Here is an 18,046-nt window from a genome sequence, read left to right on the forward strand (position 1 = left end):
TTTCATTTGCAATATATCTTTGTCTCTTTCTGTCTCTCATCTCATGAAAAGTCACGACACAAAACAACAATTTCATCTGCGTTTTGAATCTTTATTGCAACTTGAACCACTCGGGCACACACACAACACACAACACACCACACACAAGACCCAAGACACAACACAACACCCGGGCGTATGCGCGATATTTGCTTCCTGCCCCCAAAGTGGCATCGGGCTGTGCCACTGCCGCAAAGCAACAAGTGCCACTTGACTCGACTTGGCTTCGTCGTTTCTCGTCGGTTCGTCGTTGTGTCTCTCGTCTTTCGTACTACTTGTTGCTGCTGCCTTTTTGTTGTGGTTATTTCTTTCTCTCTTGTTGGCCGCTTCGGAATGGTTTTGACCCCACATTTCAATTACGAGTACGCCGCAAGTAAAGTTATGTAATGCCAGGCCCCAACCCCCAGCCCCCAGACCCCAGCCCCCAGGTCGATGGGGAAGGCCGTTTAAGGTTGTTGGCCATTGGCATATTGGGCGTACGTTTTCGGGCGTGCTCGTACGAAGAGCCATAGAGCTTCGGCTTTGCATTTGATGGCTGACTGGGGGTATGGCTTTTCAAAGCCAGTTTCAAGGGTTATGCAGAAAGTGCCTTTTGAACTTTAAGGGTCGGTGGATTAAGGCCTTAGCCATCAGAGGAAATGGTAAGCAGCTATGAGGGGGAAGACCAGATCAATTGGTCAAAGGGGAAGCTTGAGCGAAATTCGAAACAATATAATCGCTTCACTTTCTATCGTATTAAGAACATTAACATCGTTGAGCATAGATAAATGATCGAGAAAGTGCAGTGAAACGATAACTATAGATAGCTTACAATCCCATCTATTGGGCAGATTGAAACTATTTTTTAAAGGCTTATAATAAAACATAATTAATGCACTCAGAGCCATTTGAAAGCCCAAACCATTCTTGAAATCATCTAAAAATTCTTCAAAACATTCGATCAACGAGAAGTTAGCATACTTTTGGGAGTTCTTTGCCCAAGAAACCAATCGAATGTCCTTTTGAAGTCAACTACAGTTACAGGATACCACACTAGTCCATAGTCTTAGCCTTGCCTGGACTTGACCATAACCAAAGTTGGTCAACTCTGAAAGTAGTTTTGGTTCAGTTGAAGTTCTGCTTTCTATCGACATCTTGGCTCTTGGCGCTCTCGCCTCCTGCCTCTTGCTGCCGCCTTTCCAATTCAATTTGGCCTTTTGGCAGAGGATGGAGAGAAACACCCACACACAAGGCAGTGCACAGAGATGGGAAGAGAGAGAGAGAGAGACAGAGAGAGAGAGAGAGAACTGGTCGCCTTCGGACACATGATATAAATATGCTTGATATGCATGCATAAATTACGTATACGACATGTTGTTTTGGTGCCAGTTAGTTAACTGCCCCCCGTCACCACCTTGCCCGCTATCCCCACAGCCTGACCTGCATTTCCAAGCCAAGCCTCGCGCTTCCAGTCCAAGATCGAAAGAGAGTCCAAAACCCGACGAGGTTCTATGCTCAAAAGCCTTGGCACATTTGTCAAACATTCACAACGACAAAAAAAACCACAAATAAATAACAAGAATTTTGAATAGATGTGGAGGCCGAATAGTTTGATACCCTGTTGAAGCATTATATTATATTATATTTCTCCAACATTTAAAAATATTTATTATACAGCTTGTGCTGAATCTTTTCTGGAGACTAACGACAAGTAGACAAATTGTAATCTAATATATTTATTTAATTAATTACAATTAATTTTTGGAGTACGATCCTTACTATTATTTCTGGGTGGGGAGGTCTCTTCGCCGAAGTCGTGTTTGGCTAACAGATCCTACACTTAGATCTTTATGAATATTTTGATTCCGTTTGTACCATGGTGCCCCGGTAATAGCTCTCAGTATCCTCGATGGAACATATCTAAACATATCTCTGGAACATATCTAAATTACTAATTCCAGCGTCTCCCCATAGTTCGAAAAATGATAGATATTTATAGAAATCATATAAAATCCAAGTCCTAATACCCTCTTCAAGGGTATCAGCAAAAAATGACAAGCAAATTTGAATAGTTCTCCCTCCCCGCCACTCCTTCAGCAGCAGGCAACAAATTAAGGCAGCAATAAATAACAAATCAAAAAGAAATGACCAAAAAACACAAAAAAAAATCACGAATAAAACCCAGCCAAAGAAGACTCCAAAAACAACGAAAAAAATGCTGCCAAAGAATTGGGTCAGTAACACGCCAAAAAAAAAGAAGGCGAAGCAGCAGAGGCAGAGGCGCACCGTCGCACACACGAAACGCAAGAGAAAGATAAGAAGAAGAAGAAGAAGGAGCAGGCAGCCGCACAGCAACAACAACAACAACTGTAGGAAAAGAAGCAGTGGATCGGCAGGGAAAGGGGATGGAGAGAGGAGCCAGAGAGAAAGAAAAGCAAAAACAAAGCACGCAAATAAAAAGCAAAAAAGTCAATTGAGCGTGGTCATAGCTAGAAAACAAAAACAAAAATAACAGGTTACGAGCACAGGATACCCTCTAATTGCATGTAATTTCGCGAGTGAGAGGAAAGTGATGGCAGAACTGGTTACAAAAAAGTTGCTAAAAGAATACCGATTGGCTTTATTCTGGTAGCAATATTTAGTTTAAGCCATCATTAAATCTAAGACTAAAACTTGACCCAACCGAGGGTACACACTTGGGACCCAACATACCCCTGTAGACCCTGAGTACAGGGTGCCGAAACAATGACGCGACAACGGGAGCATCAGGGCAGCAGGAATTTGTTGACAAACGTTTTAGGAGGAAGTTCAAACAAAAGCAACAAAAAATTAATTAAAAACAGAACATCAAATAAATTGCACAAATTTCGTGACCCAATTCTTTTAAATGATTTTGTTTTCTATTCATCTTCTATTTATATTGAAATTTGAATGCGAATTTCTTGAAGAACAACACGGCTCTGAGGAGGGACAGGCGGCGCTGGCGTCGTCGGTAGGGCGGGGCCAGGGGCACCAGCAGCAGCACCAGCAGCGTCAATGAACTCTTCAGGCCCGGCCCTTACGATATCCCCCATATACGATATAAGCAGACACACGTTATAAACATACATTTGTACATACGATCATCTGTTTTATTTGGCAACTTGTTTAATATCGGTCAATGAATTCCACAACAACGGCTGCCGCAGAGCAGAAATATTTAATACGAAACAAAAACAGACGAGATAAGAATTTCAAAAATGTTTCTTTTGATTGCGTGCCACACGAACCACAGACAAACGGCAACCGAAGCTTTAGATACTCTTGCAGAAAAATAATTCAAGAAAAAAATCATACATATAAAGGTAGAAGTTCTTGAGGTTTCGGTTGGAAATACTTCCTGCTTAAATGCCTTCCCAGTGTGATAATACCCACTTCAAGGGTATAATAATCACAAAAACACACACATACACACACACACGGTGGGGGCACAGGGTCTCTCTCTCTCTGTATGCAATGCCAAACTTTCACGTAATTTTTGCGTTGTTTCTTTCCTTATCCCATAGCCATCTACCTTTCTCTTTCACACTCTTTCTCCCCCTCCCTCGCTCCACACACTCGCTCTCTGCCCGTCCCTGTCCCACTCGCGCAGTGTGTGTGAATTATATTATTTTTTTTTTTGGCGTCTGTTTTGCTTGTTGTAAAAGTCAATAACCTTTTCGCGTATTCAAGAAGCCAGTTCCAGTTCCTCCACGAAGCGTTCCCCCAAAAGAAACCCCAGCCGGCAACAACAACAAACCCAAAAAAAAACAAAAAAACTTAATTCAAAGTTAGTTTCTTCTCCGATTTGATTGTTGTTGTGGTTGTTGGCCTTAATCAAGAGTCGAGAAAAAAAGAGGAGAAATGGCATCATAGTTGGGTTAAGTGGATAGCCGGTTACTTGGTCAGCAAGGGTTCTTGGCCCCAAAAAGTGGAGATCATTCGGTCAGAGTACGCTAATTACGTAAATTCGGATGCTGGCCGAAAACTTTTGTGGTAGGAGGGGGAGGGGGGGTCATCGCGTGTTCTTGTCGAAGAAATACGAAAGAGGAAGAGGCAGCTCAGGGCTCTTTAACAAAACACCCAAGTAGAATTCTTTCTTTTACACAAATCTCCCAGGGGCCTCCACTATTTAGGACAATCTTACGATGAGACCATGCCTACGTGCTCTTTGGCACACAATCCAGCGTTTTGGGTGCGCCTCAAATGTCGTTTCCAAATTAAAAGAAAGTCAAATTGTGGGAGGAAAAGAAACCAAAGAAATTAAAATGCTTTTCCCAGAGAAGACACAACATGCTTTACTGAAAACAGTTTCTCCCCCACACAAAAGCCACGAATGTGCCGAAGAGTTCATGTGAAATGACCCCCCCAGTGATGTCACGTGTTCCGCCAGCTGAGGTACAAAAATTCGTTGTTCTTTGCGAAATATAGTATTCACATTCAATTGGGGGATTTGTGCCATGTGAGGGCCATTACCGAAATGGGTCAAGCTTGGAACAATGGGGCATACTAGTCGGTACGAGTATGAGTAAGAATCGTATTGAAAACCAGAGTGTGGGAAAGCAGAACGCTTTGACCCAGCTAAAGTTCAAATATTTTTCCCAGAAAAGCGGAGGATGGAAAGTGCCCGAGGGAAATCTTTTTTGCGGTCCTGGGCTTTGGGCATACATTCGAAATTTTGAAGACATTTTCCATTAGACTTTGGAAAGTTAGTTTGATGCTTAGATTTCTTTTTGTTTTGCATCTACGTCAGGCGTCCGGTCCACGAGCGAAAGTATTCAACTTTGGACATCGCGAAACAAAACAAAATACGACTAGAAAACTCTATGAACAGCAACAAAAATGGCAGTCAAAATTAACCAAAAATCAAAACAAATTTTTGGGCTATTTTGATTGTGTTGAATAAATTTTGCCATCGAAAAATGTTCAATATATCTTTCAAAATATTTATGTAAATATTTCACATGAAATATAAATATTAATGATCTAAAAATCAATCATTTGAAATGCTTGTTGCATATTTCCATATCTAGTACTATTTTAGAGATTATTTTTTCATATTTTATAATATTTTTTCCCTATTTTAGTGAATTTTAAATTCACAGAACGCTATTGAAGCTGGTGGCATTTCCCTTGCATTTATTCTCATCTTTTGCATAGTTCTTTATGCTAGCCGTCTGGAGAAATTTCTAATAAATTCTTTCCCGGCTACCTATCGAACCCGGACATTGGCAGCCGGACAGTGAGACAGGCAGCTGCCGGCAGCAACAGGGACAGGAAAAATAAAATAAAATCAAGAAAGAACCTTACAGTCGCCATTCAGACTTTAAGGATACCCACTAGTGAAGATGTCGTGTCGGGGCGCTATGATCGATAAGGTCCAATTTGAATATAGACAAGAGAAACCGTCTATCAAGGTGAAATTTATTTGAAATGCCGTCAACATAATCAAAAACTTAACCTGTCCACTTTTTCTTTCCTATCGGTGATGTATTTATTATTCAATCGTACTGGTTTCCTGGTTGGAACTGTAGATATTGGATAAGGATATTGGCCGGAACTGCTCCCTCCAGCCTCCGGATGACAGATGAAAAGTATACCCTTGTGCCCTGTACGCGTGCAGGGTATAATAAAACGTATTCCTCGCATACTTTGCATGCCGCCTGTGTGCGTAACTGTGTGTGTGTGTGTGTGTGTGTGTGTGCGCATTGGCTTTGTTTGGCGTTGTTGTCATTTTCTCTCTCCCGACGACGCTGACTGCATTGACCCCCACTTGGGCATGACGTCTCTTTCTCATTCTTATTCTCATTCTCTGGCGCTGTCGCTGTCGCTGGCGCTGTTGTTGCTGCTGCTGTAACCGGCTCTCCCTCGCACTCACGCACAGTGCGGTTCAATGCACCCGACGCGGCTCTCTATTTACTTTCGGCGCCTACCGCCCGACGCGACGGAGGAGTCAATCACAAAATTTACATATCTGCATAATTTGTAAATTAAATTTGTTTTTGGAATAATTTTGATGATGCTGCCTTCTGCTACTGCGGATTCTGCTGTGCGGCTGCTGTTTCGGATGGGATTTCGAATCCAGAAATAGATGTTATAACTATAACGGTGTTATCTATAGTCTCTCTCTGGCTACTCGGAGTGCTTTCCAGCCAAAGAAAATATTTAAATAAATTTGATGGGTACACAAACAACCGAAACAACAGAAACAGCAGCAGCAGCAGTAGCTGGCAGGCAGGCTGGCAGGCTGGCAAGAGAAAAGAAGAGAGAACTGGCGCACCATGCAAGTCCCCGCCCGTCCGCAGAGGCTATTGACTCTGCCGCCGCAGCTCGGCCGCGCTGCTGCGTCTCCCTCGCAGTCCGTACCATCGTGTGTGCGTGTGTGCTTGTGTGTGTGTGTAGTAGGAGTGAAGTCGAATCATTGACCGAGAGTCAGGGCAAAAGGGAAACAAGAAAGATCGAATGGTCAACGTATCGACCAGAATATACCCTCTAATCGGATGTGGAAGCACGCAAAGTGGAAAGGGTGCAAACTATACAAATCAAGTCCCTATATCGGTAGATATAGGCCTACCATATGTGGACACAAATGTTCAAAATTGTCTTATCCGTATGCAAATTGTAATGCAACAGCAAATAGTCCTCTCATAGGAAACATTTCCTCTTCGCTGTCACATAAATTTGAACGATAGAAATATGCCTTTGTTTTTCTCGTTTACACTGTGCAGGGTACAATCAGAGAGCACGCACAGCTCCCGCTCCCGCTTCCCACTCCCACTCCCACTCCCACTCTAAGATCACGCTCTCTTTACGCGCCTCCGAGTGTTGGTGCGTGTGCGTGTGTGTGCGAGGGAGAGTGATAATGCGACCGCCACACATATGATATTTCCGATAACAGTTGACAGTGAGACTCTGGCTTGGTTCTTGCTGTTAGCGGAGGGGTGGAGGAGGGGCACTGGGGACCTGAGCCGAGACAGTGTATTGTGCTGCCATCCACTTCTCCGAAAGGGGGGAGGGGGTAATTTTTGTTGCATTGATTTTACTTTTGCCTGTCTGCCGGGGCAGGGTACGTTGACTTTTGTACGGACACGCACAAAAGATTTTTATTCTTGCGGAAAAGTTCCCAAAATACGGCAATTGAACGATAAGGATAAGATAATTGTTGTCACACAAATCTGTTTATGATGGAAACATATCCTTTGTATTTATATTATTCTCCACCTCAATAACTTGACAATTTTCTTGGATTTCCGTTTCAGTGGCACGCCAGCATCTTTGGCGTATCCTTTCCTGAGTGGCCCGACACCGATTGCCCCAACAGCCGGGGCGCCACAACAGCAGCCACCACATCAGCCAGCAACCCCACCCACGCTACAGCTAACCTTTCAGAATCTGAATGTCTTGCACAACGAACGCAAAATACTTTCCGATGTGAGTGGATTTGTCAGGTAACAGAAACAAGAGCGAGCCATCAAGTAAACGCACACTCTACAATAAACTGGAAAAGCTAACTACCGGCTAAGCCGAAGTTTGTATACCCTTGCACGAACGGGAAGAAGATGGAAGGGATACCAATGGATGGGGCAAAAGTCATTTGGTGTTTGATACAATTTGGAACTTATGTTCATTAGAAATCATTAGAATATAGATATTTCTAGGGAACCTATAAGATGATGTGATATTCAGAGGAAGACTTTTTACAGACGGACCTCCTAGATCGCGATATCTATTAATGATTACCACAATTACGTGTTTATGTACAGAGAGTTTATGTTTATTAGAGTCCTGCATAAACAGGAAATCGAATCCATTCGGTGGGACTCGCTATTTGCTGTGTTTGGTCAGTTAGAATCTGCGTCTTAGCTTTTAAATTCCACCAAAATGCTCGAGCCTCGAACAGTTGTCGTCATTTTTACTGTGTTGGATCCGAAAATTTCGGTTTTTTTTTCTCGCTCACTATCCGTTTGAGATGATTATTTCCGTGTGGCGTGTGCCAAACATCTGCAGGAACTCAAAGTATAGTCCATCCAGCAAGGGTATAAAAACCAGAACAAGATCCAGAGCCCCAGTGAACCAGTGAACCAATAAACTAACCATAATCTCTCATGCTCGCATGCTTCTCCTCTTTGGCTCTCTCGCTCCCCCCCTTTCTCCCTATCGTTGCAGTCCCTGCGAGGTGCTAGCCGTGATGGGGCCCTCGGGCAGCGGCAAGACCACGCTTCTGGACTGCCTCAGCGGACAGCGGCACATTGACAGCGGCAGCGTCTTCCTCAACCGGGAGCCGCTCTCGAAGAAGTGGCGCCGCCGGATCGGCTATGTCCTGCAGGAGGAGATCTTTTTCCCGCAGCTAACGCTCAGAGAGACGGTGGTCTACACAGCGCTGCTGCGTCTGCCCGAGTCCATGCCGCGGGCGGAGAAGATGCGACAAGTGGATCACATACTTGAGGCCCTGGAGTTGGGCTGCTGTCAGCAGACACGCTTCGGGGACTATCTCAATCGGGGTCTTTCCGGGGGCGAAAAGAAGCGGGCCAACATAGCCTGCGAGCTGCTGACGAATCCTTTGCTTATGCTCTTAGATGTAAGTACTCTGCAAATCTGTCTATCGTTCTGTAACTGAACGCTTCTCCTTCTCCCTAGGAGCCCACCTCTGGGCTGGACAGCCACTCGGCCATTTCGCTGATGAAGGTGCTCAAGAGGTACGCCCAGCTGGAGCAGAAGACGATTGTGATAAGCGTGCACCAGCCCTCGTCGCAGATGTTCCATATGTTCGACAAGCTGCTACTGCTCCATCAGGGCCGCACCGCCTACTTTGGGGACGTGCACAACATTTACAGGCACTTTGAGGATATCGGTGTCACCATCAAGCCGCACTACAATCCCGCTGACTTTGTCTGTAAGTAAGCCTAAGATTTTACAAATGCAAAGAAAAATCTAACCAAATGTTCCATTCTATCAATCAACAGTGGAGCAATTGAAGTCCCATCCGGATATTCGCGAGAAGCTGTTCGTAGCCGCCAAGGAATCTCATGGCAACTATTTGAACCGCAATTGCATCACCAGCAGCCACCATCCGTGTGGAGAGTCCAAGGTCAAGAAGCAGACGGACAGCATCCTAATCGACGACATAATCAACAACTACTACAACCAGCATCACCACAGCACGCATCACCATCTCCACCAGCCCCACCATCACCATCATCATCACCATCACCAGTACGAAAACCTACATCACACAAGCAGTGGCTGCCAGGTGGAGGAGGACGAAGAGGCAGCCCAACACTTGGTCTGGTGCGGTGCCGACTCGCAGTCAAACTTCAGTTCCTGTGCCTCCAGTGACTGCCACTCGTACAGTGCCGGCAGCGGCGGACCGAGCCATACCGGGGATGAGGACTGGCTGTCGTATCCCACAAGCTTTCACACTCAGTTCTGTGTCCTGTCTAGCCGCAACTTCAAGGAGGCCAAGCCCCGTATGCTCTCCAAGCTCAATTGGTTCCAGACAATCGGTCTGGCTCTGATGGCAGGCGCCATTTGGTTCCAGCTGCCCCGCACCGAGGAGTTCCTGCACGACCTGCAAGGCTGGATGTTCTTCTCGCAGACCTATTGGATGCTCTTTGCTCTGTTCGGTGCTCTTAATTCATGTGAGTTGTGGTGTGATGCTGTGAATGTCTTTTGCATGTTTAATCCTTTTCTATTTTCGGACAGTCCCCTCTGAGCGTGAGGTCATTAGCAAGGAGCGTCGTTCGGGCGCCTACCGCCTGTCCGCCTATTATCTGGCCAAGATGTGTGCCGAACTGCCCCTGGTGGTCACGCTGCCCACTGTCTACCTCATGATAAGCTATCCCATGCTGGGCTGCACAAGGCAAGTGTTTTACATTTACCTATTTTATAGCAGCTAATCTCAGACACCACTTTACAGCCTAAAACTGTTCTTCCTGATGCTCATCTTCCTGCTCATCAATACCATTGTGGCGCAGAGCGTGGGCTTCTTTATAGGAGCCTGCTGCATGGACATGAACGTGAGCATCACGCTCAGTGCCCTATACACGCTGGCCACCCAGCTCTTTGGCGGCTATCTGTCGTCACGCATTCCGGAGGGCCTGAGCTGGATACGCTACACGTCCATGATCCACTACGCCTATCAGAATATGCAGATACTGGAGTTTCGCGAGGGTCCGGCTGTTAGGTGAGCTTTTGACTTAGCTACTCTTTGATCTGTGAGTCTGACCTCTGATTCCTGCAGGTGCGGCTCGCCTAGTAGCTATGAGATATGCAAACAGCAGACAACCGAATTCATTCCATATGAGGAAATACTCAAAGCACAAAATTCGACATCACCGCTCTGGCTGAACACGCTCATCCTAATGATGTTCTTTCTGGTGTTCCGCTGCCTGGGCTACGCGGTGCTGCGCTACTTGCGATGCCCCAAAAAGACGTGATATCCACACGAAGGACTTTCCCCAAAAACGTATACATATCTATCCGAGAGCACGAGGAACGAGGACTATACCAGTGATACATACGTCAAATGCTAGACCATTTAACTCGGAACAAATTTTTGCTAAAGTGCGCCAATTTTGTGATTCAGTTTACTTTTCAAGCCACACACACACACACACCATTTATTATTACCTACTATTATTATTAGCCCCAACTATTACTATTACTATTATCATTGTAGTGTCTAGGATATCTAGGAGAAGTGTTGGCCGCGGGAGAGGTCGAGATCTGTAAACGGAAATCTTTGTTTTGTTTTATGCATTTTAATTGTTAGCCGTTTAAATTATTATTCGCTATGTTTTTTGCTGCAGAATCAAGAGAGAGAGATGAGTGGAAAGAGTATGTTTTAATGCACGTTTTAAAGTAACCCCCCGCCCCACGCCACCGTATGTCAGGCCAATTTTCCACAAAAAAAAACACACACACACATACGAGTATATGTAAATTTATATAAATTGTTAATTTAATATGAAAAAAACCGCTAGTAATTTTGTAGAATTTTTGCAAATTTTTTTTCGCTTGGGAAAAAACACTGTGATTTAGTCTGCTAGTTTTTTAATTAGTTTTAAATTGAATGCTGCCAAGCAAAATTGAATGTGTCGGAGGCACATATTAGAAATGGAAAAATGAAAAAGCAACAGCAAAAAAAAAACAACCTAATCGCATAATCAACCAATTGTATGAAATTATGGTATAAATTGTATTTTGTTTATATTAACTAATTATATGTAATTAAATTTATTTAAATATACACATACTGTACATGCAAATGTAAGCAGAAATCCCGTCAAACAATATTTTCACTACAATAATTACGGCACTGTCGAGGGCTTCGATTTGCGAAAAACAAATGTGTATTATATTTATTAATCTTTTTATTTCAACAAATTAAAAATAGTTGACAATTTACATCTTTATAATAGTTCAACGAGCTTTAGATGCTAGGGCCTTCAGCTCGCAGCTCGGCCATGTCATACGGGGCAGTAGGTGTTGGTATGTACATTGTGTGTGTCAGATGCGCAGGTGTCTCCGAGGTGTCTCGGTCCTGAGGAGACCCCTTCCAGCCAGTTGTAACTGGATTTAATTCTTTACATCCTTGACGTTGATGGGTGTTAAAAGAAAGGATACGGCGGCCCTCATATCCGTCGGTGTTATATTTTATTTCACTGAAGTGGATGTAAGAAAAATATTTATAAATTTGTTTATTTTATTTTTATTATTTTTTTGTTCTGGCTGCCCACAGAGTGAAAAATCCGAATCAACATCGGCGAAGGTGTTTCCCAGACTGAAATTAATTTCCGTTTCGGCCACAATGGACGTTCAGCAGTCACCAAAAATAGTCTTCAATCTGATGTCAAACTTCTGTTGGAAATGCAGGACCTATAGCAAGACCCTCACTGATTTTTTTCATTTTGTTTTTATTTTTCTAGAGGTCGACACGAACACACACGACAGCAAACAAAACGGAACAAAAAGTGTTCTTGTATTGGTGCCGATTACGCAGAGCCGCTGTGCACTTCCCTATGCACATAAGATAGGGCCCTGCCGAACCCTGCCTTAAAACCATCGCTTGAAGCAGCTTTTCGACTTATGTATATTCCGCGTGCAGCGGAAAAATGTGAAAGGTCTTAAGGTCTCAGATGCAAAAAAAAAATAGGGACATTGAAAAATAAGCCATATTGACACAGCTATTGGTGCTGTTCCAGAATGTGCTGTGCGGGTATACACGCATAGGTATTATTTCAAAAGAAATACAAAAACTAAAGGAATAGGTAATATATTTATTTAACATTCAGCTGTCTTTGAGTCGGTTTACACTTTGAATGCTTTCCATATTTGTTCCTCAGTCTTCTAGCATTGACTTGCCCTTGGTTTCTTTCAGGAAATATGCAAAGAAAATAAAACTAAACGCCGAGACGCCACCACACGACCACATGGTGGCCGATATGCCCCAATGTCGCATGCAAAGTGGGAAAATATTCAGCATTAGAAAGACAAAACTGCTGCAAACAACAATTGCTATCGAAGCAGCTTTGGCACGTATCTGGAAAAACAAAACAATTTAAACAAAAAAACATTTTAGCAGAGATATTCCCTACCTTAAGGGGAAAGATTTCGACGAGGCAGACAAAGAAGCAGCCCACGAGACCAATGTTGCCCAGAAAGATGTCCATCGACATGAGGACCAGCGGCACCCAGCTCCATTCGCTCAGGTCGTACGACTGGGCGTACTTTGTGAAAAACCCAAAGGATATTAGGCTGATGGCAACGCCGGCGGTGGACACGAGCATGAGCAGCTTGCGGCCACAGATATCGCAGAGCAGGGTGGTAACATAACTGCCCATGATCTGTACCGCTCCGATAATGATTGTGGAGGTGTCCGGATCCATGGTGCTGCCCGATTTCGAAAATATATCGGACATATAGTTGACCATGGTGAAGAGACCGCTGAACTGGTTGGCAATCAGCAGAACAAGGGCCGGACCATATGCCCTGAGTGCAGGACGCGATACTGAAACGATTCATAGTTGTTAAGAGATCCCCTCAAAATGTTGAACCTACCAAAGTCCTTGAATGTGACGACGTCTTTCTTATCATCGCCTTTGGTCAGGGCAATCTTCATGTGCTCGAACTCCTCCATGGAACGGTTCTGATCATTAATGTTGTCCCCATCCTTGATGTTCTTGTAGTAACGGAAGGATCTTTCGGCTGCCGCATATTTCCCGATGCGTATCAGATGCATGGGCGACTCTCGTATGAACAGCAGGACGGAAATGAAGTAGCACAGCGGAAGAACCAACACCATCCAGGGTATGTCGTAATAGGCCAGATGAGTGCCCACAATGTAGCCCCCCAGCACGCCGACATTCACCGATAGCATGACCATCGCCGAGAAGGTTCCACGGATGCTGTAAGTGATTAATTTTCGATTAGTTCCTTGTGCCGTGACATTGCAGCCTTAGGCTTATCTTTGTCATTGCAAAAGCCCTTGGCTGTGACAATAAATCATCGGCTACTTACTTTGCGTCTGAGATTTCACTGAGGAAAATGGGATGAACAATGTACATGCCGCCGCCCGTGATGCCAGCCAATAGCCTGCCCACATAGAGGTACTCCACGCTCTGGGCAAAGTAGACCAGGAACCACAAGCACTAAAAGAACACACGCACACGACACAATGAGGCACCATCTCCGAGAGTATTCTGTGTTTTTGTTGCATGAATTTTACCGAATGCGGAATGGCCAAGAACAGCAGGCATCGTTTGCTGCCCAAGCGCCCGAGGTGCGTTCCAATCAGTATATTGCCAGTCACTGAGCCCATGCCCAGCATGGAGCCCACCCAGGAGATTTCGAACTCGGATTTCACCTCAAAGCCAATGGGGGAGTTCGACTGGAGCTTCCGCAGTGTGGGCGACAGCCAGCCAATGCCAATGCCATGCGAAACAGATATCAAATTGACTGCGGAAATGGTTAACCAGGATCTGGAATGATCGATATTGCAGCCGTCAAGTGTCCGGGAAAATACTCACTTATCAGAGTGGTCAGTAATTGGTATCGATTGCGGCGATTCAACAGGCAATTGGGCCGTGCAAAGAGTCTGCCAAGCATTTTGGTAAGTGGAAAAAAGTAACTAGAGGTTCGGGTTTTTTGATGTAATTCCTAGTTCTTTATTAGCCTTTTGCTCGTTGCTGTCGCATTGTCAAGGTGTCTTTGTTCACTGAAATGTCGTTCGAAGGGAACAATCAACTTAAGTATCTGTATCTGGCCGGGTATCCTATGGCCATATAAAGATAAATTCTGGGCTTAGGCTAATCGCACGGGTGCGATGTCTTTTTGATAAGTTCTAGTTATCTTTGCAGTAAATCACCTAAGCCTCCAGTAGCGATTTGCCTCTGGTCTCCTCCAAATAGAAGCTAAAGTAGAGAAAGCAGGAGAACGTAATCACACTGCAGCACCACATGGTCACGGAAATCCCCCAGACGGCCACACAGATCGGGAAGATCTTGAGTGTCAGAAAAACTGTGGAGCTGAGGATGACCACAAAGGTGGATACGCACGCCGATCGAATCTGAAAAAGATTCAATACATACTTGAAATACTTGGCATTTGGATGATGATCCCAAGACCTACCTTTGCTGGAAACAGCTCAACGAGCACCACAAACAGGCACCCCACCATTCCAATGTTACAGAGAAACACATAGAAGGAGAGGATGACGAGGGGCAGCCAACCCACCACCGATAGATCGTTTCTGCTGGCAAAGAAGGTGAAGCACCCAAAGGTGGCCAAACAGACAGCCGCACCCGATGTGGAGATCAGCATCAGGATCCTGCGTCCGTACTTGTCGCACAGCAAAGTGGTCACATAGTTGCCCACGATTTGCAGTACGCCAATCACGATGGTGCACATGCCCACGTCCAGGGTGGTGTGCGAGGCGGCGAAAATGTCCGACAAATAGGTGGTGATGCAGAAACTGCCGCTGAACTGGTTGCAAATGAGTAGAGTCAGCGCCGAGGCATAGGCCTTGAAAGCGGGCCTGGTGACTACACAATGGGAAAAGTTGCAAGTCCTGGGTTTCACTGGGATATGGAGCTGCTACTCACTGAAATCCCTGTAGTTGAAGGACATATCGCTTTCAGCTTGCGCCTTGGTCAAGGCAGACTTTAGTTCCTCAAACTCCCTGACAGCCTTGATGTCCTCGCTTTTGATGTTCTTATAGAACCTGAAGGATTTCTCGGCTGCCGCGAATTTCCCCTTACGTATGAGATGATGCGGGGTTTCCGGGAACAGGAAATTGCAGATGAAGTAACAGACCGGAAGGGCAATAATAAACGGGGGCGCCGTGAAGTAGCTAACTGTCGTGGATACGATGTAGCCCGTGAGAACGCCCGTATTGACGGACAGCAAAATCATGGACCCCAGACGCCCGCGAATGCTGTGGGAGATTATATTGAGAAGGCATTGATGGTGTAGTCCGCTTGAAAGACTCACTGGGTATCCGCAATCTCGCTAATGAATGTGGGCAGAACAACGTAGCAGGCGCCGCCAGTCATTCCGGCCATCAGACGACCCACATACAGGTACTCCACACTTTGCACGAAGTAGATCAGACACCAGAAGATCTGGAAGTATCAGAGATCCCCCATCTACATGGTGAAATAATTCTGGATCGTCCTTCTTACCGAGTAGGGAATGGCAATGCCGAACATGACCATCTTCCGACCGATGCGATCTTGTAGAGTGCCCGCCAGAAGGTTGCCCATGACACTGCCAATGCCCACGAGCGAGCCAATCCATGATATCTCCTGCACAAGTACGGCAAAGTCGAGAGGAGACTGTGAGGTTTGCAGATCCCTCATCACCGGGGACATCCAGCCCACGCCCAGGCCATGCGAGAAGGTGGCAATGTTCACTGCGGAACGGAATATTGGAATACTGGATCCTCAGGCCGAGCCGATGAATTCTTACCCAGCAGGGTAACCAGAAACTGATATCGATTCCTGGCACTCAGGAGACAACTGGGATCGTCAAAGAGCGGAGCCAACCGCAAATTAAACGTCATGGCTGCGTTACCATTGCCGGACTGAATGAGAGCCTCACTTAATACCTGATCTTCCCCATTAAATCCGCGCTGCCCGCTTATCTACAGATAAACTCGAAGCCATTTACTACAGCTCTTAGTCTCTGTAAACGTCTCTGTCTGACAGATGAACACAAAAAACACTTAGATAAAGTTTTAATCTTCAATCATAGATTTTCCCTTGGTTTCGGACAAGAACAACAAAAAATAAACAAAAGTAAGCAATGCCGAAATGGCCGAGAACCACATCGTAATCGATATGCCCCAAAAGTGAAGGAACAGGGGAAATAACTTCAAGGTACAGAAGACCAGGATACTCAGGAATATCACCGATATGGAAGTAGCCAGAGAGCGTATCTGAAATGAGAACCGTTTGGGTTACTTTACTGATGAGACTCTTCGGAAGAGAGTTTCCTACCTTAGATGGAAAGAGTTCCACCAACACGAGGAAGAAGATCCCAATAAGCCCGATGTTGGCCAGGTACACAATGAGAATCATCAATGCCAGTGGCAGCCAGTTGAACTCGCTGAGATCGTAGATCTGCGCGAAGTGGGTGAAGCAGCCAAAGGCGATGCATACTATGCCCACGCCGAGGGTAGACATCAGCATGAGCAGCCGTCGTCCAACGATGTCCACGAATATAGTCGAAGTATAGACTCCGAATATTTGCACTACTCCGATGATGATCGTACAGGTGTTGACGTCCAGCACCGATCCAGATGAGGCGAATATATCAGACATGTAGTTGATGAAACTGAAGACGCCACTGAACTGGTATCCCATGCACAGGACAGCCGCTGCACCGAAAGCCTTCAGAGCGGGCCTGGTAGCTAATGGAAGGTAAGATTACATTTGCTATAAGAAATCGTATAAATGTTAGCTCACTCAAATCCCTGTAACTCAAGGATGTTTTGTTCTGGACCTGCTGGGCCAGTATGGCTGTTCGCAGCTCTTCAAATTGTGCCTTAGACGTTTCTCCTGTTTGTTGATTTCTATAGTATCTGAACGATTGCTCGGCTGCACTCAGTTGGCTCCTTTTGAGAAGATATGGTGGTGTTTCGGGTAGCAAAAAATTGGCCAAAAAGTACGAAATGGGCAACAATATTCCCAAATAGGGAACGATGTGGTATGCCAGATATGTGCTCAATATATAGCCAGCCAGTATTCCCAGATTGACAGATAACATCAGCATAGAGCTCAGGGCACCTCGAATGCTAAAAGATACTGTTTTATTGCGATCGAAATAACGTGTGTGGTATCTACGCACCTGGAATCGGCCACTTCACTGATGAAAATGGGAATTACTACATAACCAGCGCCTCCAGTAAATCCACACAGGAATCGCGCTGCATACAGATATCCCACATTCGAGGCGCAGTAGATGAGAATCCACAGACACTGTAAAGGCAACAGATTCTTCTGCTAATGGAACCAACAACTCTTCAAAAATAGTTTACGAACCACATTAGGTCCGGCAATTAGATAAATGCAAAACTTTCTCCCAGCTCGTTCCAGCAACAGAGCCATCGTCAGATTACCGCACAAGCTGCCCAGACCGAGCATTGAACCCAGCCAGGATATCTCGTCGATGTTCACTGCAAAGTCCAGGGGCGAATCGGGTGTTTGGATCTTCGTTAAAGTGGGCGACAGCCAACCCACACCAACGCCATGACCAAACATAATGATGTTCACTGTCCACCAAAATGATTACAATTCATGGTTTCCAAACCGAGATCTCTTCCTGACTCTTACCGATCACTGTGGCCAACAGCTGAAACCGTGTCTTGGGCTGCAGTAGGGAATTCTGGCAGATGTTTGTCATTTTTGCAGTCGAAATGTCTTCCACTCGAGAGTATCTATACGCAAATGCCGAACGGCGTACTTATGATATTCCACAAAAAGCAAAAGCTCACGGAATATTTCGACAGTAA

General features: G+C 45.2%; 4 protein-coding genes across 5 annotated transcripts in view; 1 reads left to right on the forward strand and 3 right to left on the reverse strand.

The window, feature by feature from the left end:
- E23 (Early gene at 23) overlaps positions 1–11,328 on the forward strand; it is a 34,074-nt gene extending 22,746 nt beyond the window's left edge. Inside the window, exons 3-9 of one of the 2 annotated variants that reach the window (XM_001356731.4) lie at positions 7,296–7,484; positions 8,203–8,614; positions 8,674–8,929; positions 9,000–9,674; positions 9,739–9,895; positions 9,953–10,219; positions 10,277–11,328. In XM_001356731.4, coding sequence (XP_001356767.4) covers positions 7,296–7,484; positions 8,203–8,614; positions 8,674–8,929; positions 9,000–9,674; positions 9,739–9,895; positions 9,953–10,219; positions 10,277–10,472 — 2,152 coding nt within the window. In that variant the 3' untranslated portion in view covers positions 10,473–11,328. Of the gene's footprint in view, positions 1–7,295; positions 7,485–8,202; positions 8,615–8,673; positions 8,930–8,999; positions 9,675–9,738; positions 9,896–9,952; positions 10,220–10,276 lie in introns of those variants that run through there. The other variant, XM_015180682.2, reaches the window with a different exon arrangement.
- Positions 11,329–12,294: 966 nt separating this feature from the next.
- LOC4816775 (facilitated trehalose transporter Tret1) lies at positions 12,295–14,190 on the reverse strand. The gene is made up of 6 exons (XM_001356732.4): positions 14,064–14,190; positions 13,763–13,992; positions 13,555–13,685; positions 13,096–13,442; positions 12,633–13,045; positions 12,295–12,577 (listed from the first exon to the last, which is right to left on the reverse strand). The coding sequence occupies exons 1-6, from the start codon at positions 14,140–14,142 to the stop codon at positions 12,377–12,379; spliced, it is 1,401 nt and encodes a 466-aa protein (XP_001356768.2). The 5' UTR covers positions 14,143–14,190; the 3' UTR covers positions 12,295–12,376.
- Positions 14,183–16,139, reverse strand: LOC4816900 (facilitated trehalose transporter Tret1). Its single transcript, XM_001356733.4, has 6 exons — positions 16,003–16,139; positions 15,717–15,946; positions 15,526–15,656; positions 15,138–15,469; positions 14,665–15,077; positions 14,183–14,602 (listed from the first exon to the last, which is right to left on the reverse strand). The coding sequence occupies exons 1-6, from the start codon at positions 16,094–16,096 to the stop codon at positions 14,402–14,404; spliced, it is 1,401 nt and encodes a 466-aa protein (XP_001356769.2). The 5' UTR covers positions 16,097–16,139; the 3' UTR covers positions 14,183–14,401.
- A 115-nt stretch (positions 16,140–16,254) lies between these two features.
- Positions 16,255–18,011, reverse strand: LOC6903016 (facilitated trehalose transporter Tret1-like). Its single transcript, XM_033381129.1, has 6 exons — positions 17,868–18,011; positions 17,577–17,806; positions 17,383–17,513; positions 17,001–17,329; positions 16,533–16,945; positions 16,255–16,471 (listed from the first exon to the last, which is right to left on the reverse strand). The coding sequence occupies exons 1-6, from the start codon at positions 17,935–17,937 to the stop codon at positions 16,271–16,273; spliced, it is 1,374 nt and encodes a 457-aa protein (XP_033237020.1). The 5' UTR covers positions 17,938–18,011; the 3' UTR covers positions 16,255–16,270.
- Between the last annotated feature and the right edge of the window lie 35 nt (positions 18,012–18,046).

Source organism: Drosophila pseudoobscura, chromosome 4 (assembly GCF_009870125.1).
Source record: "Drosophila pseudoobscura strain MV-25-SWS-2005 chromosome 4, UCI_Dpse_MV25, whole genome shotgun sequence".
NCBI classification, from domain to species: domain Eukaryota; kingdom Metazoa; phylum Arthropoda; class Insecta; order Diptera; family Drosophilidae; genus Drosophila; species Drosophila pseudoobscura.